The sequence below is a fragment of the Micropterus salmoides genome, unplaced genomic scaffold (assembly GCF_014851395.1).
Source record: "Micropterus salmoides isolate LMB-PRFRI ecotype aquatic unplaced genomic scaffold, ASM1485139v1 Ms_hic_scaffold_8, whole genome shotgun sequence".
Classification (NCBI taxonomy): Eukaryota; Metazoa; Chordata; class Actinopteri; order Centrarchiformes; family Centrarchidae; genus Micropterus; species Micropterus salmoides.
Genome location: NW_024044570.1, coordinates 6,308,705 through 6,331,761, shown reverse-complemented (window position 1 = coordinate 6,331,761; position 23,057 = coordinate 6,308,705). Strand labels below are relative to the sequence as shown.

The following is a 23,057-nucleotide window of genomic DNA, read 5'->3' as shown; positions in this document are numbered from 1 at the left end:
GCAACACCACAACAAAACATGATGTTTATGGTTTCCACTCTGTTGTTTCAATATCATACTGACATGTCTGATTGTTTTCTCACCAGCACTTTTCACATATGTATGAGAGAAGAACTATATTTCTAAAACCTTTAAAAATGAAATGCATCGGTAAATGTCCAGACAGCTTCTTTGGGCGACATCACTTCCTCCATAGAAATAAGTTTAATAAGTTTAACAAACAAGAACGTGCTGCTAGGTGCTTGCAGGTCATGGTCAATCTTTAAATCATTTCTGCTTATTATAAACAAACCAAAAAAGCTCACTTCGTATGCTGCTACAATTACAGTACTATGCAGCTAATAGATTATATTAAAACAGGAAAAGGGGCTTAAGTTAATCTTATTACAACACTAGTTGAATAAAACTGGAAAAGTCGAACAGACCGAAATGTCGTAAACGAATAAATATACCAGCAGTGTGACAGTGATGGAGACTGTTATTCAAGTGCTTCCCTCTAACAACCTGTCACATATTTGTGTGTGAGGAGACTGTTTTGAATTGAACTGAGACCTACAATAAAACACTGGTAAAGTTTTAAGTTAAGTCACCACATACTGTAGAACAAAAAGCCTTTCCAACATAGTTCTGTGGACAATAACAATGGAACAATGGCAACAGAGGTGCTGACGATTCAGCAAAAGGCTCACTAACAGATGACTTAAAGTCGCAGTTTTAAGGGGGGGCAGCTCTACACTCCCACAGTAAAGTCCAAAAGTAGGTTTAAATTCCCCTGCGGTAAAATACAGTAGAGCGTCCTGAAAACTTACTAAACTATTGCTACACTTTTGTTTCATCCCCAAAGAGAAACTCTTAAAAAAGGTAGCGGTTTTTCTCCCTAATTGAACATCCAACTTTATGAGAAATTTACTTTATATTTCATGTTGAACTTCCCTTTCTACAAAGAAGTTATCATGTGCTACCGCTCCACAGTAAAAGCAACACAGGAGCAAAGGTTGCTGGTTGTATTCACACTGGAACCAGCCATGTAGAAGCTAGGGATGCAAATCATTTTTATTATCGATTAAGCTGTTTATTTTTCAAGAATTATCAATTGATCCTCTAGTCTATAACATGTCAGGCCATAAACCTGAAGTTACTCCATTTACAGTACTATCATAGAAGATCAGAAAATAAGCATAAGTATTCCTATTTCAAAAGCTAGAACCAGTGAAGGAGGATTGCAACTAACAATTATTTTAATTGATTATTAGTTGAAGTGTAAAACACCAAAAACAGTGAAAAATGCCCATTGCAATTTCATCCGGCCCAAGATGATGCCATCAAATGTCTTGTCTTTGACCATCAGTCCAAAACCTAAAGAGAATGTGGGAAAAGTCTCACATTTGAAAACCTGGAACCATCTAATGTTTGAAAGTTTTGCTTGAAAAAATTTAAAACATTAATTGATAATCAAATTAGCTGCTGATTAATTATTTATCCATTGACTTAATCACTGCAGCTTATCAGAGAAGTTTTGGCAAACTGACTGACTACTCAACTAATCAACTTATTGTCTCAGCTCAAATATGTTTAATAACCTCAGTGTTCTTTGTGCTGCTGCTCTCTTGGTCAAGACATTCCTGTAAACAAGGTGTTTATTCTTAATAATGATGCTTATTCTTGGTGAAAAACTATATATCGAATTTATTTGCTTAATTTTCTGGCGATTGACTTTGGTGTTAAGAACTAGTTGAAACATGTGAGAAGTTTTAGTGCTGTCAAAACACTGCCGTCAAACTGCCTGAATCAAATGTGAATTCCCAACAAAAGTATACTGTACTGAGCAACACACACACACCCCCCAAAGATTGTCTGGATGTCTGCAGTTTGATCCTGTCTGCCTCAGAAGACAGACATTTTCTCCTAAATTGGCATCTTGCAACCCAGCCCCACCCCAATCTCATCCATTATGCATCTCTTCACCGCTAGTGCTTTCTTTTATCATCATCCCCATAACACACACACACACACACACACACACACACCTATCTATGTTGCATGGATGTAAAGATAGACAAACAGGAGAGACAAAAGCAGAGAGAGTGAGTCCTTGTTGTTTGAGGACATAGAGTTCCTTTCCCCCCCCCCCCCCCCGAGTCTGGACCAGACCTGCACTGCAACACACACACCTAATCCAACACACATGTAACGCTAAACTTAAACCAGCCAATCACACACTGGTGAAATTTGATCACTAGAAAAAACAAACGTAAAGGCAACATATGCGCTCTCCACATGTTCCAGCAAATTAATAATTCATCGATTCAAAGAAAAAGAAGATCAGTATCGTGTGTGTGTGTGTGTGTGTGTGTGAGAAGCTCTGACCATCAGCCAAACAAACACCATCTCATCTGACACAGCACATCTTCTTCCAGCTGAAAATACAGGAAGCAGCTTTCCATTACAGTTAAAATACATACAGCTTACAGCCAGTCAGTAATGTTAAATGACAGGAAACTGTCTGAGATAGAATTTAGTGAAATTGAGAAAACCAAATTACACAATGCTTTTGCCTCAGTACATCAACATACACACAGTACACAGGAACACCTAGCTAAAACTAAGTCTAATACAGCTGCCCTTGCCTCAATCCCACGAGGTTATAATGGTCAGATGTTGTTTTAGAGAGGCGTTGATTGAACTTTATGGTCATTCTGGGAGCTGTACTTCATGGTGCTGTTGAATTGTATTGAGTTATACTGACAGGTGAATCAAAAATGTTCTCAGCCCCGTGTATAGCAATTATCATAAAGAGGAATAAACACCTCTGTTGAACAGTTTCAATGAAAAACATTATTATACCCTTCATGGAGGGTGGGTTTATTGCAGGACGGTTGGATTACACTGCACTAGTTTTAGATGTAGGTAGTTAGCTACTGGTATGTCTCCAAGCTCAACTAATAAGGTAGATTTATTTCATTGCTTATATCAATTCAGTAAAGCTTTGTTACCTTGCTATATAAACAGATAATTAAAGGCAAAATAACTGGCACAAACACTAGTCCATGCTAAGGCTAGTCTCTAGTAGGTTAGCTAGCAAGTACAGACCCTTTTAAATCTATGCTAGGTGGAGGAAGTGGTCTCGGAAAGAAAAAATGGAATTAAGATCATAATGTTTATGGGGATATTGTGAACATTTAGGTCGACACATTTAAAGTTGACTTCAGAAAAGTGTGTCACTGTGTACCATCATCAAGCTAATAAAGTACACCTCCCAGCTCTTCAATAGGATACTTTTCAGGATTTTATGCTACACATTTTAAAATAGTTCTGTATCTAGACTTCATCTGTACTCAAAGACTTAACTTGTCATGGTTGGTTAGCTATCTAGCCTGCCAGTTAAGCCAAATGACTTTAGAGTCAACACACTGCTGCTTTTAATATTGTAGCTGGTAGATTAATTTATGTTAATTTAGGTTTCCTGGACCTATAGGTAACTTTATATATATACATACACACACACACAATCAACCAGATGAATCCCTGAGCCGTTCTCCATCAACATCAACACAGAAATTAGCAATTTAATTATTATGTGACAGCCTCATTTACACTGTTGTCCAATTCATAGTTTTCATGTGACGTCACATTCCAAGGAAAACGCTCCCTTGGAGGGCAAAAAAAGACGTTATTTTCCGCTGCCTGCCAACCAATAAGCAAGAGATACACGGTTACTTTGAGTTTGTTACTTTTTTGTGTTGCAAAAATGCTGGATGGTTGTTGTGCTTTCGGATTTACTAATCCAGGAGGAGACAAGCCTGGGCTGTGTAAGGTGAGGGATTCCCCAGAAGGTAAAAGTAAACACTACCGCAGTCGAGCAGCGGCAGGGACCTGCCGGTTTTTAACGGTAGAAATGCGACAGCAGATGCCGTTGTTTGGATCAGATATGCCAACACTTGCAGTTTGTGTTCATATCTTTCTTTTTCTTAAGTTGAAAGGTGATACAAATAAAATGTGACTACTTTTGCGGCGTCTCTACCGGGGCTTCGCGGTGTTGGTTTGTCGTTTTGCCCTCTACGTCATCACGCATGTCACGTGACTGAAAACTATGAATATGGCCACCACAGGCTACCATACACAATGCAGGATTCTATATGCTACAGTCTATTTACTTAAGAGGACTGTTAAGTTTACATTACACGGACAGGAGCTGGCAACATTAACCTATAGTTAAGAGTGAGAGAAGAGGAGGCAATGACTACTGCCAACAAGCTACACTAGCTTACATGAAAAGGCTCACAGTAATCTAGGAGTAGAAGTTTTCTATCTGTTGATGTTTAAGCATGTACTTAAAAAAGGTAGTAGAAATGATTATCAGGAGGGGAATAAAAGTATTATATCTCCTAATTAAAGATTAGGAGGGAAGGAGTTAAAGAAGAAGGTGCAAAATAAGAGATGGTATGGGTGAGAGTGATGAAAAGGCAAGACGGGAATGGCAAATGGGAAAAGAGATTAGAAGAGATAGGGAAAGGAAAGAAAGGAGAGAGAAAGGAGGAAGGAAAGGAGATGGAAGGGTGTGGAGGGGAGAAAAAGGATTGAAAGAGAAAGAAAGGGCCAAGGAAAGAAAGAAGGCATAGACATAAAAATAAAAAGATTCTCACCTATAAGGATGGAGGCGATACTGGTGGGAGCAAGGCCTAGCGGTGGGCGTTGCTCCTCCTCCCTGGCCGTCTGAGATTCTCCACAGACTATCTGGAGGTAGGAGGTGAAGGCATGGCTGAGGGTGGAGCCCAGCTGAGACCAATGCATCGACCGGTCGACTGACACTTTGCCAAGCACCAACTGGCTGCTGGTGACGCCCTTCGCCTCCTCCTCCAGGGCCTCCACAGGACACACAGACCCCGCTCCTCCTCCACCTGAACACTGGAGACACACCAGGACCCGGTACAAGTCTGGAGGAGAAGCAAGGAAATGGACAGAAAAGGTCTTCAGTACGATATGGAGTAAAATATAATACTGTGATTGCAGGTACAGTGATTTATTGTTAAACCTGCCAGTTCTTGATAATAGTCTGGGACCAATCAAGGCATCGATGGGCAAAAGGACTGAATGCTGATCACCTCAGGTTAAATGTATGTAAACATATTGTGTTACAATACTCAAAAAAAGCAACATTCAGTTTATATTTAGAAAACATACTCTAAACGTAGGCTTTCACTTCCTGTGAAAAGCCATGTCATGTTACAGTTTTACAAAATTTAGTTATTTAAATGTAAAAATAAACTATTTCAAGAAAATAAATTATATGTGTATTATATATGTCTACACATTAATATTGTGGTATTGATTTCATCCATATCTTGTTAATCTCCTACTTTGAAATCCTTTTTTTAAAGCAGGGGTAGAAAACACTGGAGAAACTAGCCAGAGACAATTAGATTTTGAAAGTATTCGACAGAAAAAATTCCACCTTCTCCATTCAGGCCTCCCTTCAAAATACATTTTCATGCACAGTGAGTCAATGGGCGGAGTGAGCGCGAGTAGGCAGGCAGGCCAACCAATCATTTTATTTATTCATTTTATTTATTCCGACCTTGGCTGTGCTTATTACAGACCTGCGACAGCCACAGATACTTGATTGTTTTCATTTTTGTGTCAGAGCATTTGATTTATTGATTGCTGTCAGGATGTAAAAAGAATTTCAATAAATATAACAAAAAATGCTTCTGAAATAAATTACCCCCCCCCCCCCCCCAGCTTTAAATAATGATAATGAAACTGTGCAAAAATAAAATTTGCAGATAAGTTATTATATTACGTTAATTGTCCTGGTAATCACAATGATTAGTCGTTCACCTTAATGGCCTGGGAGACTTGTATAAAAGATTATTAGCCCATTGACAATAAACCATCTGTTTTGTCCAATTAGTATCCAAGATGTAAATGCTCCGTATTTGTATAGCGCCTTTCTAGTCTTTTTGACCACTCAAAGCGCTGTTACACTACATCTGCATTCACACACATTAATACACTGAGCCTAAGTGCTCAAACTGAAACAAACATTCATACACTGGGATTCAGAATCTTGCCCAACACTTGGACATGGGGCCTGGGGGAGCCAGGGATTGAACCGACGACCTTCCGATTAACGGCCAACCCGCTCTATCTCCTGAGCCACAGCTGCCTCATATATCAATTTAGCAAAGTATATGAATTCCCAACAAAAGTATACTGTACTGAGCAATCAAGTATAGATGATTGACACAGCTTACAAACCACTGTAAAATATAACATCTTCTCTATCTTATAATGGGGAAGTTGTAAATATGGTCATGACTCATAGATCCTGTGATCTCAGCATGTGGACATCCATCTTTGTTTTGCAGTGTTGGACTACGTTTGATATCGCCATGTCCCCAAATCACGTGAGTAAAATTACATTGTAACCAATAAGAATGAAAGCCAAAAATGATAAAAGAAGACCCGAGTAGATAAAAGGCAGAGTTTGTTCTTTAAGGCATAAATCCATGCGCAAACACAACCACACAGACAGACCGACTCACACCAGAGGCCACTCACGGAGGTTTTCAAGTAGATCTTTGCAGTCATCAGTTGCCACATCATGAATAGTGCGATTACACATATCCCTTCTGTCGACGTCCTGTTCACTGTGGCTGCACAGCACCTCCAGACACTCCTACATACATATGCAAAATTAACAAGACAAGAAAAAAAAAGGACAGGTTTCTTGTGAGTAATACATGTGCACAGTATGCGCATAACAAAGCATGAATAACCAAATATTTCAGTATTTCTGCAACACAAGCTCTTGTGTGTTATGAAAGCACGTATCAATTAGTGGTCTTCATTTATATTCAAGTCAGACACTCAGTCTAGTCTAGTCTGGTGTCTCCTGCATTCGTTTAAGCTGAGCGGGGCGTTTCAGCCAGCAAGGTCAGCTGTCCCATTAGCCTGCCTCTGTGAAGACCGATGGCAGGGCTGGACATTAGTGTAGGACAGAGTGGACCGATTATAACAATTATAGGTAGAGAATCAATGAAGTGTACATAAATGCACATAATAGTGGAAACATTATAACATTATAACATTATAATATGGACTGTAGAACAGCAGTAGTAAAAACTGGAGGCTGATTAAAGCTGCTAAACCATTTTTTGGCCAGTATGGGACAGAAGAACTCCAAAACAAGCAGACAGACATACAGCACTGATACATTATTGCTTTATAAAGTTATTGCTAACATTGTTAGCGAGCAATTGCATATTCACACATCGGGTCAGTTTCTCAGAGCTTAAACCACACAGTAAATGAGCCTTGAATCCAACACAAGGATCTAAAAGGGTGAAAAGCTATGCAGTTTTGTACAGTACATTTTTACATCAAACATAGTCAGTTAATTCACTGTAATCACATTTTTTGACAGCTTATTCTCACCTTGAGGCCCAGGGCAGCAGCCATGTGTGCAGCAGTCCAGCCGTCATTGTTGGCCTGGTTCAGCAGGGCAGCAGGCAGAGCCAGGATGGCAGGGGGGTCAGGGTTTACAGTGGGATCACCGTGACACGGGTGGCAAAGAAGGAGACGCAGCGTGTCCACGTGTCCTGAACGCACTGCAGCGTGGAGAGCCGTGCAGCCGTCCTGCGGAGAGGCAAAGGTGATTTTACGTCCATGTGATACAAAACACAAAAATTTCTCATTGTTAATCAGTCATTAAAAGTTCTAGTGAGTACCTTTTACTTCATGTATTTTGCATTATTAACGTTTGTGTAAAGTAGAACTAATATGGTTTTGCTTTTCATGCTGCCTTTCTGGAAAGAATGTCACACAATAATTTGATAACAAGTCAAGAAAGGTTGAAACTTGTCCACTTGTGTCCCATGCAGCTTCATACAAGGGCTGCAACTAACAGCCATGTTCATTATCTATTAGTCTGCCAATTCTTTACTCAATAAACAAATCGTTTGGTCTATAAAATGCCAGATATTTATAAACATCTCTAATAGTGAAAAATGGCCATCACAATTTTTTTAATGTCTAGTTTTCCTTAACCCCAAAAGATTCAGTTTTCTATAATATACTGACGAAACCAGCAAATAATCACATTTTAAAAGTTGGGACAAGTAAATTTTAGGCATCTTTGCTCAAATTTTTAAACACGAACCTCGCCTACACTGGCTCTGGTAATAGAAATTGAAAATAAATAAATGTGAGAAAATGCAAATAGCAGCTGAGTAATTAAAAACTGAGAAGTAGATTTTTTTTTTTTTTACTACTTTTACTCCAGAATAACAAAATAAAAACTGACAGAAATGAGCTCTAAATGTACAGCACGTTAAGATTCTACTCACTTAACCCAGTTTAGAGCACCTCCTCCATGTTAAATCATTACATTTGACCCAACACACTGGCCAACATTTTCTGGTGTCTGAAAATACACCAGTGCGGAAGAGGTCAGACTTGCAATAGAGACTCTTTGGCTCAGCAGGGAAGCCAGGCTAAATATAGAACAAAGCAGGTAACTAAATATAGGGTCTCATCGCATGCTGCCAAGCAACTAACTGACCCCTATGGTTACCATGGAGACCAAGGAAGCAGATACATCAATTAGCTTGTGCACCAATCAGACAACCGAATCGCTGAGAATGCCAAGATCCTTTATGTGGAGTAAGCGAAGTTTGAAACAATGATGAGTGTTAGTGACGAGTGACAAAATATCAGAGAAACAGCAGGTTAAATGAGGAAACAAGAGGATGATTCTGTTTGGTTTTAAGAAGGACTTACATTCAGCGGAATTTTTAGCCTAATTGTAGAGTATAGTCTATCAAATGTATTTAAACTCTAGAACTAATAAAATAAACAGGGAAAGTTAGTAAATGTCAACAGCAGGTCACAGTTACTGAACAAAAAAGATCCATAAAATTTGAATTGCCAAGCTACCTGCAGTCCCCCAAATGTGAAATCTGCTGTAAACTAACTCTGGTACAAAACATTAAATGGTAACATTTACAGTATGTTTAATACTGTACATGGTCCCTTAGAAATAAAAAATTATATACTCTGATATATATCATCACTGTGTGGTGTGGCAGCACTACTGCTATGGAGCGCAAACACCTGCAGACAGAGATGAAGACCGCTGAAAAGATCACCAGGACTCCACTGCCCTCCCTGCAGAGCATCTACCATCAAAGAGTCCACAGGAGAGCTGCCTCCATTATCAAGAATACCAACCACCCCCAACACGAACTGTTCACACTTCTACCCCTGGGTCAGAGGTATAGAAGTCTGAAATGTAGGACTGAAGGACTCTTTCTTCCCCACTGCCATCAACAGTTAATCGGCATGTAGACTCTATAATCATGCCCATCGTTACACTGTACTACTGTTGTAGTACTCGAGACCGGTCTTGGTCTTAAGACCACATATTGATGGTCTTGGTCTTGTCTCGGTCTCGACCGCATTTGTACTCTGCCTTGTCTCGGTCTCGGACATTGAAGACTCGGGATTTTATTTCAAGACCAGTCAAGACCATAACTTTGGGAATATCAATAAATTGCTTTTGCATCGTCTGATTTGTTAACATCCTAACTTTGATTGGAAGTAAATCATATTGCTTCAAATGCAACCAATAACCCTAATTAACGACTGTCACCCCTCCCTGCGATGCTTACGCTGATTTCAGCTCTTAGTGTTTGTATGTGGAATGTGGATCTTTCAGATCAATTTGTGAAGCACCTATGATCTCGTTCCACATTTTATTGCGTGCCATGCAGCAGGGAAATGGTCTCGGTCTCGACTGCTCTCAGCCCCTAAGAAGTCTTGGTCTTATCTCGGTCTAGACTTGGTCTCAGTTTGGGCAGTCTTGACTACAACACTACACTGTACCATGACATGCTAATTGCACTATTAGTGCACATCTGGACATTGCTCCGTACACAATTTCCACATGTATGTAATTCATCAGTTGCACAACTGTTTAATTTGTCTGCCTGCACAACGACAAAGCGTATATATTTGTTAAATTTTTTTTTACATCTGATATACTTTTTACATTTGAAGCTTATTTTATATCTCTATTTATCTTATTTTTCATTGTATGTTTATTTACACAAATATTTCATTTCATTTTTTAATGTAGTTTGATGTGGACAGCAAAGTAAGAATTCCAGTGTACAGGAAAACTTGAACATCTGACAATAAACACTTTGAATCTTGAATTATGACTTACTGTGGTGGCGCGCGAGCGATCGGCTCCGGCGCTCAGCAGGACCCGGACACAGTCCAGGTTTCCTGCCTCACAGGCAAGAAAGAGGGGAGTCTGTCCCTCCGTCGCCACGGAATCCACAGCAGCTCCTGCAGCCAGCAGCATTTCAACACAGCTGAAAGGGATGGAGAGCGAGGTTAGAAACACACATGTACCAACATACATATAAATATACACATACAATGCACTCTACAGTATTAACTCATATATAGGAGGAGGATGAGCTGAACAAGACATCCAATATATCGTTTTTATTGTAAGAAGGAATGATAAGATGATTTGTTCACTGCTCTATCTGTTATGACAGTGACTCACTGTTATAAGGCAATGTGAACACTTGGGAACACGTCTTTTTCAACTTTTTATTTTATTGAGCTGAAAGGTTAAAATTAGGATGAACATAAAGATTAAAAATATATTAGTTTATCGTATGTGTCTATATTGGTGTACATGTAGGCAGATGCCAAAGAAATAAAAGTAAACTGTAGCAATAATGTTTAATAGGGTGCATTTTTGTGGTTCTTGATCTTAAATTTTGATTATGAAAGTTACAAATATTTTGTTTTATTTGTGACCACATAATTTCGATTTATTGTTGAATATTTACAGTCATCTTATATGGACTGAGTGTTAGTGACAAGTGACAAAATATATATATAATTTTTTTTTTATTAATATGAAAAAATATTGTTTTTATTATTAGTTTCACTCAAAAATATAAATAGCAGCTCAATCACTGTTAAAAGTTTTACATCATTCTTAAATATCAATATCGGTTTGGGCATAAAAGACAAAATCAATTAAAAGGTCAGGCTCCAAAGCTTAATACATGACATCAATATCACATACAGCTGCATACACTCATTCATACAGTTGCTGAACTCTACATGCATATATGCACGAAACATGCAATGATACACAGACACATACTACAGTTGAGTCCGAGCAGCACCTGTTCAGAGACAAGGGAAGACATCAATCAGCCCCCCACCAGTAGTAAGAGAGAGTCAATCATCTGAGGAAACCTGAGCCTGTCCAACACGACCACTGAGTCACAACCACCAAAAATAAATAAATAAATAGTTAACCCCATAAAATAAACTCAGTGCTGGGTGTGTGTGTGCATGTCAGCATGCTTTCTGGATATCCCCACTCTATAAATAACACTGTGATCAGATATTACAACACTGCACATTCCCCAGCTGGTCCTGGGCATCGAGATTTTGGCAAGCACTGACACACAGACACACAACCCACTATAGTTGACAGAGTCTCACTGGCTGTAATTGCTTGGGATTCATCCTGCTAATACATCAGGATCGATACGTGTGATCAGAACTGACTGTGTATGCAGAGTAGGTGCAGATGTTTCCCCTCATCGCTGATCATTAATAATGAAAGCTCTGGTGAAAAATCAAGCTGCGTACATTAATGACAGCTGCCCAGTTAAAGTGTAGCTGTGGGAAATCACCCCATAAAGCTTCACAAGTGATGCAGGGCTGTCAACCTGACAGTCTATATACAGTACTTTATGCTACAAAGCCACAGGTTCATAGTGATGTGGTGACGGTACTGAGCAGACATGATGGCATTACTCTTGGAACTGAACATGGCTACAGGCATTGGTCTAGCAGTCACATGGGAGGTTCCAGCTATGCTTGTATCTCAGCAAAATATGTGTGATGAGTCATCAATTGAAGCCCATAAAATAACATTTAATGTGATACACTAAAAAAAAAGGTCAAGTCCCAAAAATGTGAGTCAAGAACAGCATTAAGGCTCTCATACAACAGTTAACACTAAAAAGGTACCACATGCCACTAGGTTCAACGTGTATTTTGTCGGTGAAGACCTAAATCTGAAGAAATGCATGTTGTGAAACAATTAGCTGATTAATCGACAATGAAGCAAAACAACGTTTTGATAATTGTTTAACCATTTCATTCATTTGAGTAAAACAAACATTTACTGGTTCCGGCTTCTCAAATGCGATGACGATTGTCTCGGTTTTAAATAATTGCGAATAAAATATCTTTAGGTTTTGGACTACTGGTCAGAATAAAACAAGCAATCTGTAGATGCCAGCTTGGGCTCCGGGAACCAAAACAATTAATTAATACAAAAAACTGACAGAATTGTGGCAGCTTTAATTTAACTGGTTTTGCTTAGAGTAAAGATAAGTGTCAAATTAATTTATTAAATGTCCCCTCTGCATAATGAATGTCTTTATGTAGTAGTGGGTCCTTGGGTTTGGCTTCCCATTGGTTCCCTGGGTCACATAATCCCTGAATATAAAAAGATTTATTTAAAAAGAAAGAAACAATTTCCTCTAATGTCATTTAAAACCCTAACTGGTTTGAAAGAATGAAAAGGACAGATACAACAGGTAAAAGGAATAAAATAAGGGAATTCAGAACAAAGGGAAATGTTCAAAAGGATTTTCTTGGAGGAGGTATTATAGGTTAGACGTTGGATTGGGCATGTAATGGTTTTGGTGAAGGTTAGGGTAAAAACTCTCTCTCACTGTGTGTGTGTGTAGCAGTTACAGTACAAGGAAAAGACCCATATGAGCTCACCTGCTGTGGCCGTGGGCGGCAGCAAAGTGTAAAGGTGTGAATCCATTTTCATCTGATACATCAGCAGGTGATACCGAAGACAGCAGCAGCTTCACACAGTCTGACAGGAAGAATGACAGAGAAAGAGATAAGATGATTGATAATTTAGTCACCTTTAATTGTTGTAAAACCATCAATCTAAACTCTAACACTAGATGTGATCAGGCAGCTTAACTAAATACCATGATTATAGCCTTCAACATCACAAAAACTACTAAAACATCCCAGAGTAAACATACACTGTACACATAACGGAGCATAGCAACCACTTTATATTGTTGCCATGTGCAGTAGGTATAGTTACTGTGGGGGGAAAAAAATCTGTCAATTTATGAAAGAGCTTCTTTTGAATCACAAGTTTCCATAAATGAAGGTCATTTTTGAAAAGTCCTGCCACCGTGTTAACAAAGCTTCTGTTCCACAAACCTCAGTCAGAGATTGAACGGAGGGTTTCTTTCCCCGATTGCTCTGTAAAGATGTAACATGATACAAAGCTGCCTTTTCTGCCCAATATGCTGAAATAAATACGTATCTACTTCTGAACTGGATAGCAAAATCTCAGCGTGTCCTCATTTTAAAGCAACAAAGAAAAACAACAATATCAGAAGTAGGGTGTTTTATCTTTGTTTAAATGACAAGTCGTCCCAATTTTACTCGCTAGTGTAATAGTACAGTAACCATTTATCGTAGAATATAAACAGAAATCCCTTGAAAAATATTACAGATTCTTACAGATACTGATAAAAGAAACCTTTTATGAGAAATTGCACTAAACATTAAAAGCTAGTGGAACAGAGGAACCAGAACTGGGGCAGGACTTCAGCTCTCTCTAGTGTATGATGTGACATGTACAAAAATAGTTTCACATGTCACTCTACAACACATCAGGTACTACAGGCCCACCAGAAAACGTGCACATCTAGTCTCAGTAAAAACAGCCTGGTATTCTGCTGAGATACATGCATTACTCTGTCATAACGGGAAGATGTGTGGTATTTCATGTTTGCACATGAAACACCCAACCATCTATGTCTCAGATGATCGGAACAGATGAGAAGGAAAACTCTTAAAAAGAAAAAGGACAATGAAATATTGATAGGAGAGAGAGTCTAAAGTAGGTGTGTTTTTGTGTGTATCCTCTGTCCACTTATAAACCTTCAGCACAGCTGTCCTTCAGCTGACAGTGTGTTACTAAACATCTCAGCAGGGAAGCGAACCCTGACAGACCTGCAGAGTGTATGTGTACATCAGTCTACATGCATCAATTATTGTGTGTGTGTGTGTGTGCGCGCGTGTGCTGCCATTGTGGGTAGTTTTGTTTGTCAAATGAACAAGCATGTAGTCGACACCTGTGCTGAGGTTATAGCCCTGACATGACAGTCTCATCTAATGGCAGCCAACGTAATGGGATCAGCCGCAGCTCAAACAATTACAGGCTTTACAACGGCACATGGAGTGTTTATCAGCACCAGGTCTTTGTCCTCTCACTGCATCTTCATCTAGCTCCAAAAAGCACATCCAAGTAACTGCATGGCAATACTCAGTCTTCAGGGGTTACTTACAAGAATTGGTTTAACCGTTTTGCCATCAGGCTGCACAAGGAGAGTCAACATCGCATAACTGACTATCCCAAAGTCAAGAACAATCTTATTTTTTGAGGGACACATGTTTTAGACATAACTCTAAACAAGCTATTCTGATGCTGCGTGTTGCATTCCAGTACACGTGGTGATATAAAACTGCTACAATCAATATATTCATATTAACAGAGGATCACATGACAAATTTTGTGTGAAAGGCGGCGCTCCTTGTGACAAACCCACAGAAAATGATCACCCAACTGTCCCCAATATGACTCAAAATGACTGCTCATGTTGTTCCATATCTGCTGGGTGTGTAAATAAGCAAACAAATACTAATACATTTGCCATATGAACTTTAAAAGGTGGTAATATGTTACCAAGTGGCAAAAAAGTAATAGCAGGTTTAAGATAAGATGAGTTATGCTCAAATTCACAGAAGAATCTACTGAGACTGATGAAATAAATGTTTTTCATTGTGTCCTGTGCCACAGGAAAACTGGTGGCATTAAAATCCATGAATCTAAGTTTATGAGATGTTTCCTTTGCCTAGTCAATCTGAGCACTTAATTCCTCATGCATATATCAGATGCCAACCTTTAACGACCACTGGTCTGCATTTTCTTCACTAAAGCACATACTACAAGTCAAGCTACATGAAAGGGGAATCTTTTATTCAAACTGATCATTTGCATATTTTCTTTTCACTACAAGTACAACAAAAGCCAATTTGAGGTCTGAACAACTAAGTCAGGTTCCTTCAGAAAGTTTCTTCTGCAAGACATTCAACCCTGTATCATTCACTGAGTTGCTCTAGAAAAGGGCAACAACTATATGACTAAAAGAGAAAATTTGCTTTTTTTGAGGCATATAGTGTTTAACCATTGTGTCCAGTCTCTTATCAATGTATACCTTTCTACTCTGAGCAACTGTCTCTTCTTCAGCAATCTAATCCATCAATCTGCTTTATTTTCATGCAGTTCCACATGGTCGCACCTGAGAAAAGAACCTACTATAGGGCCTTCAAGGCTGTGATAGCTATTGACAAAGGGAGACGCATTATCACAGGTATGTTTACTGCAGTTAACTCACACTTTATAGCCTTTACACAGTTTGTTTGTTCAGGTGAGAACATAAAAGAAGCTCATGCGGCACCTATGAAGACACAACTCCTGTGAAATGTGGGTGTGTGAAAACACATCGTTCGCAAGATGGATGATGCAAACACTGGAAAGGTGGACGTTGTCTTCAGTTTGTTAAGATAACTGTTTAAGGAAACACTTCAAGTTAAAGTTATTTAACATGCAACAGAAACAGAACTTATTATTCAATACCTAATAGATATTTAGTAATACGTTTGGCTTGGCATAATCAAACAAGAGTAAACTACAGTTAATGTACTTATTGAGTGCAGAGTTCATTTTCTATTTTCCTTTAATGTGCAGTAAAAGCAAAATATGCTGAAAAGCAGAAAAAATACACAATGTAAGGATGTGTGTGTGTGTATAAAATATATCCTATTTATTTATTATCATGGTGGTGTCTTATGATCCTTTAAGAAATACATCATGTGTCATTCAATCATGCCAATCAGCCATGATCACATAAAAATCAATCCTGTGTGAAAACTTTTTTTTGATGCATCACCCTCTTGCTATCAGTCAATTTAAATCAATAAAAGCCTGTGGGCGTTTCTTGAAGACTACTCTTTAAAATCAATCAACCAGCCAACCACTGACCAAAACCAGATTCCCACCAGGCTCACATACGCTTTAAAATGTTCATACACATTGGTGCACTGGACAGGAAACACAGATGTGTGTGCAGAATCCTTCTGCAACCTCAAAAAGGTTAGTTCACCCAACACTAATACTATGTAAAGAGTTTGAGAATTTGATGAATTTGTGAGGGCCACAAGTATATAATGGCTTACTTAAGAAAAAAATCTGCATTAAAATGAAGTCTGTTCAATGTTTTAATTAATAATTCATTCAAGTTTAAGATCTACAGAACTAAAGCATTTAGGTGTAGTTCCAAATCCCTCTAATATGTCAGGAATTAGATTCTGATGGGAAAATGTTATAATAATTTCTTTATTTAATCTAATTAATATTTCCGCTGCTGGGTGGTGATGGAGCAGTGGATAAGACGCATGCCTTTGGTGTGAGAGACCACTTCCCCACTGTGACATCCACCAATGTGTCCATGAGATGAACACTTAACCCCTAGTTGCTCCAGAGCCGTGTGAACTCTGACGTATATAGCATTTGTAGGTTGCTTTGGATAAAAGCGTCAGCTAAATGTAAAAGTAGTCAGATTTAAAAATACTGGCACAAAAAAAACTGCAATAAGTAAAAACACAAATGTGATCTTTTCTCAGGTTGCTAAAAACAACAAATTTCCTGAGGGAAAAAAAAAAAAAAAAAAAGGGAAAGCACATGACCTCACTGTACTTAGCTGCCTGTCTGTATTAAAGCAATAAGACAGCAGCAAACCTTTGTCCATTTCTAGCTTTAGCATGGACAATAACTGCAGAACCTTTAATTTTACCACGTAAATGTCAACCAGCAAACCATTATTGATTACTCAAATCTCAATTACCTGTGTGTCCATTCTGAGCAGCAGCAAACAAGGCAGAGGTTTGGTTGTGGTATAGGTGGTGGTCTTGATCAAGATGATTGGGCTTGTTCTCCATGGCGGTGATAGAGGTGGTGTTGGTGGTAGAGGTGGTGTTGGTGGACGTGGTGGTAGTGGTGGTGATGGTGATGGCGGTCGGGTCTGGTTGGTTAAGCAGCATTGACAATAAAGTGACATTTCCCTGGGAAGCAGCTTGGGGGAGCAGGGGGCGCCCGCCGTCCAGGGCAGCAGGCCCTCCGCTGCTTAGAGGGGAGACTACGGAGGGACACCAGCCTGCAAGGGGAAGGAGGAGCAGGAGCAGCACAGGTTAAACTAGGAGGAGGAAGAGCAGGAGGAAGACGAAGCTTCTAGAAGTACTGATCATAGGAGAACGAGGGTGTAAGAAGGTGGACAGGTTGGAAGGGAAGGAGAGCACACTTAAGTTCTGCAAATATTGTAGTACCGTCTCTTTTGTCTGAGCAGCAGGCGTAAATAAAGTAGGAGATTGGAGTTGTAGTTAAATAAACACTTCCAAAGTAGAAGAAGCCGTGTTTGTATTAACCTCAGCCTTCGGCTGCTTCTTAAAGTGAGTACAAGCTCAGGTTGTTCAGCCATCAATGTCTAAACTCCCATATCTATTTTCTAAATTCTAGTTAAGATCCCAAAGTTTCAAATATACCAGGTAAATCATGCTGAATTTGGGGGAAATGTTTATAACAAAGGATAGCTACAATATTTCCATTTGATGGAAAAGTTTGATCTTAAACTAAACATCACATAACTTTGATGAAGTGCTGGAACTAGATGATACAGAACGTACAGCATGCAGTGTGACATTGTCAGTGTGCAATAGGATGCTTTCAGCAACCTTAAAAGATTCTTGAGACACAAAGAAGAAAAGTGTCAAGAGTCAAAAATGTTAGCTAACTAGCAATTCTGCATCTGGGCACATATAATTTTTGAAGGGCAACTATTTAGCACTGAAGCTAGATGCTTGAATAACTTTCACCAGACACAACTAACACACACACACACACACACACTTTGATGTAATATATGATACTCAAATTGCAAACTACTTTGCTACTAATGGTAAGTGCACTTATTTCAGTCCATGAGTACCACAGAAATCAAATATTTAACCTCTAAAAAAAAGGCACTCAGATGGTTTCTGTTTCTGTAGCCTGCAGCTACTCCTGGTTAAATCCAGTGTGGTGGTTAGTTGTGTTATGAACAAATCAGTAGGATTATGGGAGGATTATAGGTAAAGCCGGCAAACAGGTCAAGTGACATACTTAGGTGTTGTTTCAGCCGTAGCTGGAAGTGGAACTCTTCCAGCAACACTATGGTTAAGGCGCCGTTCCCTTTACCGAACCAGTTAGATTATCTAGGCTATCCCTTCAGATCCTACTAGAAATATCTGTTCAACCACAAATCCAAATGCAACTCTCGGTCACTTCTTATCAGACTTCTGAAAACTCTTGATTACCTCCTTAAATGTCCTTTAAATGTGGAGAAAAATAACATTTTATCACACTGCAGCACAGTATCATATTGTGATTGTGTACTGCATATATTCATTATTTTTTTTACACATTGCTGTGAAATTTAACCCGACATATCTGGTATATTTGGAAACTTTGTGATCACCACTCGAACAAAAAACAAACTTTTTACTGCACAACAAAGGCTTGTAAAGATTAACCCAGCAGGGGTTTGACGCAGTTTAAATGTTAAAGGAAAAGTATCTTAAAAATGTTGAAACTTGAGTAAGATGTTCACCGTTTTACTTGTTTATAAAAATATTTTTAGATAATTTTTACATCCATTGTTTACTTGGGTAATCTGTATTTTCTATCCATATATTCTCGAACTTTGGAATATGCTGATTTTTTCTCTCGCCCTGGAAAATGCAATAATTTAACTACTTTTTTAACTTTAATTTAAATCTTTTTGTCTCAACCCAGGGACCCTCTGATGATAATTTAATCAACATGTGAACCGTGCAGCAGCCTGGACAAAAGAGTGTGTCATCGCATCAGATAAACAGGTGAGGATAGAGTGCATTCATCTGTCAGTACAATCATTCATCCACAATATTCACACAGTGGATAAATAAAAACATGTACATTATTTAGAAGGATAATGTTGCAATTATACAGCAATATTTTAAATGATTAAGCAAAACAAACAGATGGAGTAAAGAACAGAAAAAAACACCTAATTACTAAACCCAACAACAGCTTAAATTACTAACTAAACAGCTTTGGCTCTAAGAGGTGTAATGCTAAAGGATATAGATGCTACTTTTAACCATGGTTTTAAATGGCTGTTGAACTGGAAAGGTTAAAATAGGTTAGAAAAAGGCAGAATGGAGAAGTTTGCTGCAGGAATTTTCAGACTGATAAAAAAAAAAAAAAAGAGAAATACAAAACAAAAGATAAAGTGCAGGAGAATATCTCAAGGACATAGATAATGGCAGCCGTTATGGTTGCACTGTCTGAGTGGGTGGTGCTGGGGAATAGGAAAAGTATAAAGGCTACAGAAACATATCTGGCTGCTGTCAGGTGAGATTGTGCACCTGCTTTGAAACTGTGATACATAAGTCTGGGAAGTAGCAGAATTTCCCCAAACACTGCACAGCTTTATCAGATTTGTCGGTGGGAGATGATGCAATCAAATGCAATGAAACCCGAAAGGTTGGCAACACTGGTGTTAACACTATTATTACTTGAGATCAGTATGCAGTAACAAATACATTATTTTAGTCCTAAAAAAAAAAACTGCATCTGACCTCTAAAGTGTTGGTAAATAACACTTGGAGGGCATTACTCCTCAGATGTCCTATGTTTTTTATTGATGGCAGCATCTGACGACTTTTTCAGAGGAGCAATAAAATAGCCCTAAGAAGTCAGTTCTTGGCAAAGTACTTGGTTGTTTGACTAGATAGAGCACCTATATATTTTTCAATTAGGATACATCTGCAAGTAAAGAACAGGACTTTAAAAAATTCAAATGCATTTTGCACATTTCACAGGTACATTTAAGGATAATTCCAGTTTATTACAACTTTGGTCTCGTTTTCCTAGGTTTTAACGTAATTTCTTTCAGATATGATAACAAGGAACACAGCAACATTACTAGAGAATTAAGACAGACTGCACAATAACGAGATGGTCAGACAGCAGACAGCCATCAGTTTAGCCAAATTATCTAAACGAGTTCATTTAGAGGAAAAACCTAAAGTGAGCACAACTGAAATGTTGGTATATATCCCCCATTGTGCAGTGTGCACGGTAGGTAGAGTAAGTTGAACTAAGACTTCATTCTGTAAACTGTGATGGATATTTACAAATACAGTTTGGATAATAATTTATGTTGGCCTTTGATTTCTCTTCCAAACCTGTCTGACCATCTGACTGCTCTTGATGGGTTTTTTTTTGCCACAGTCCAATGTTGTCCAAAACTATGAAAATAAGAGCAAAGTTACCAGTAATACACTGGAATTATCTTTTAATAATCCCACACAGTACAAACAAGCATAGCACAATAAGCACATCACAAGGTAAATGTAAATGCTAACATTTATATAAAAACGAATATTACATACATTACAGAGAGCTGTCAATGACACAGGACAGAAGACCAGTGGGAAGAGTTAATGAAAGCTCAAACAGGAAGAGTGCAGGAAGTAGAAGAGTGGTCATGGCATGCTACTGGAGGATGGAAAAGGGAAGGGGAGGAGAGAGCAGCCTCTGGCATCAGCTTCAGAGAGGATAGGGGTTACTGGTAGGAAGGCCTACAGCCATTCAGCATCTGCTTTGTTTCAATTCACCCTGACATACTTCTCCTGCTGTGGGATAGCTAACCTCTAGTTTCTGAGTAACAATCAGCCCCATGTTGGAGACGTGTTGTCACTGTCTGCTGTTGATACCGATTCCGACAGGGCTAACGTGACAACATGTGAGACTAAAAGGTGCCCAGAGGGAGGACATATTAAAGGGCAGAGAAAGAGAGATGAGTAGAGACAGAATGCAGTGGGCGACATCAGATCTTGCAAGGTCATTTAGGTTGAGGAATCAAGTCAGTGACATAAACTGAACTGACTCATGCGCTATTCTGCGTTGCATTCTTGTGGTTAGACCAGTTTCCCTGTGACCTGATAGCTATGCTATGCTAGGCTAGTGCCATGGAAAGAGAATTGAAGAAAAGAGGTAGTAACTGGAGGGAGATGGAGCTTCGAAGAGCCCCTTTACCTGATGCTGTTGCCAGGGGGCTGCCTGCTGAGGAACGGGGACTACGGGAGGATGGAGCACTAATGGAAGAGGAGGTGGAGGGGGGGTTTATGGAGGAGGGGCTACTGACAGTGGTGGCAGGGCTGATGACTGGGGGGCACTCTGCACATGCTGCTGCCGGCTGCTGTTGAGGGCCCCGGCCAGACCCCGCGGAGCGGGAAGGGGGGCAGGCACCCACCTGAGAGGCCGTCAGGGCTGGGACCAGGTCCAGGGCGGGTTTGGGCGGAAGCTGGGGCGTGGCCGGTTTTAGCCCACCCGCGGGGGAGCGGCTGCTGTCCCCCACCACCTTGATCGGGGGATGAGGAGGAGAAGGGGTTTGGGAAAGCCCTGGCTTTTTGGGAGGGATAGGGGGAGGGTTTCCCCGGTCAATTCTGGCCACCGTGGGCGACTTGATGCCAATTGGATGGGTCAGGCGGCTGGGAAAAGGGCCTCCCTCTGAGGCAGAGTGGGGCAGGCCTGGACGAAGGGATCCGGCACCTCCTGCGGGAGGGCTGGTGAAGCGTGAAAGGACCTGTGTGACGGTGTGGCGTGCTTGCTGCTTGGCGGCAAAGTTGTCCCGGTTGGTGGGTGAAAGGTCACGGGCTGGAGGACTCTGGGACGCCGTGCCATTTTGGTCCTGTTCCTGGAACTTGTAGCGGGCCGCCTGGACACGGGGGCTGACTCCGCTGGGTAAGCCGTGGGGGGCTTGACCCTCTGAGCCATTCTCTGTCTGTGCCAGTCCTCCTGAGCTGCTGTGGACAATACCCCGGCCCGTCGTCTTTGGCAGACTCAAGCCCACATAGTTAGCAGGGGTTGGTTTGACTGGTATAGTGAGGGGGTTCTTCTTGGGACCTTCCACCTCAGTGGGGGGCAGGTCCGTTTGGCAAGACGCCGTTCGAGAGCTGATAGGCTCTGTGGCTACGGAAACAGAGATCAGAGCTTTAGGTTTAGATGGTGTGCTGGTGGCAGCAGCAGGTTCTGCTCCGGCAGCAGCAGCAGGCAGGGCGACAGCGGCGCCGTCCTTCCCATCGCCCTGTTCAGTCCTGAGCTGCTCCACCTGCTGCCGCAGACCCTGGCTCTCGGCCTCCTCGCGGCCTAGCCTGGCACGCAGCTGTTCCCGCTCCGTGTCAAACTCCGACAGCTGCTTTTCCATCTTGGCCTCCATCTGTTGACTACGCTGACGCTCTGTGCTCAGCTCCTCCTGCAGTCGGCCAGAGGTGCGACTCTCCTCGTCCAAGCGAGCCTGGAGCTCATCAAAGCGCTGAGACTCCTCTACCACCCGTGTAGCAAGCTGCTTGCACTCACGCACCAACATCATGACAATGTGCTTGTTCTTCTCACGCTCATCTTTCAGCTGCGCCGTCAGCTTGCGGTGATCCTGCTCCAAACTCTGGAGCTGCAGCTTCTCCATCTCCAGCTAGAAGAAAAATTACACACAGAGTCAGGGGATAGGAGCAAAGATCAATCCCATCATTTATTTCATTTAATATTTTATCACTATATTCTGATATTTTATAGACTCAACAATTGAAAAAGAAAATCCATAAACCAATGTGCGCATAAGTTATCTTCAGTTACAGAATTACCTATGAATGTTAGACACATTGGACACACTGATATCATCCCCTTTCCTCCACTTTAATACAGATCATCTGCAGTCAATCAACCCACCATCCATAAAGATGATACATACTGTTCAAGCGACAAG

The 23,057-nt window shown here is 40.3% G+C and overlaps 1 protein-coding gene across 1 annotated transcript in view; it reads right to left on the bottom strand.

The window, feature by feature from the left end:
- The window catches only part of cttnbp2 (cortactin binding protein 2), a 93,155-nt gene that overhangs the window by 17,789 nt on the left and 52,309 nt on the right, over positions 1-23,057 (bottom strand). Inside the window, exons 4-10 of the mRNA XM_038706031.1 lie at positions 21,332-22,766; positions 17,061-17,369; positions 12,841-12,940; positions 10,229-10,379; positions 7,438-7,638; positions 6,562-6,679; positions 4,644-4,934 (exon numbers count right to left, since the gene is read on the bottom strand). Of these exons, the coding sequence (XP_038561959.1) occupies positions 4,644-4,934; positions 6,562-6,679; positions 7,438-7,638; positions 10,229-10,379; positions 12,841-12,940; positions 17,061-17,369; positions 21,332-22,766 (2,605 nt within the window). The remainder of the gene's footprint in view (positions 1-4,643; positions 4,935-6,561; positions 6,680-7,437; positions 7,639-10,228; positions 10,380-12,840; positions 12,941-17,060; positions 17,370-21,331; positions 22,767-23,057) is intronic.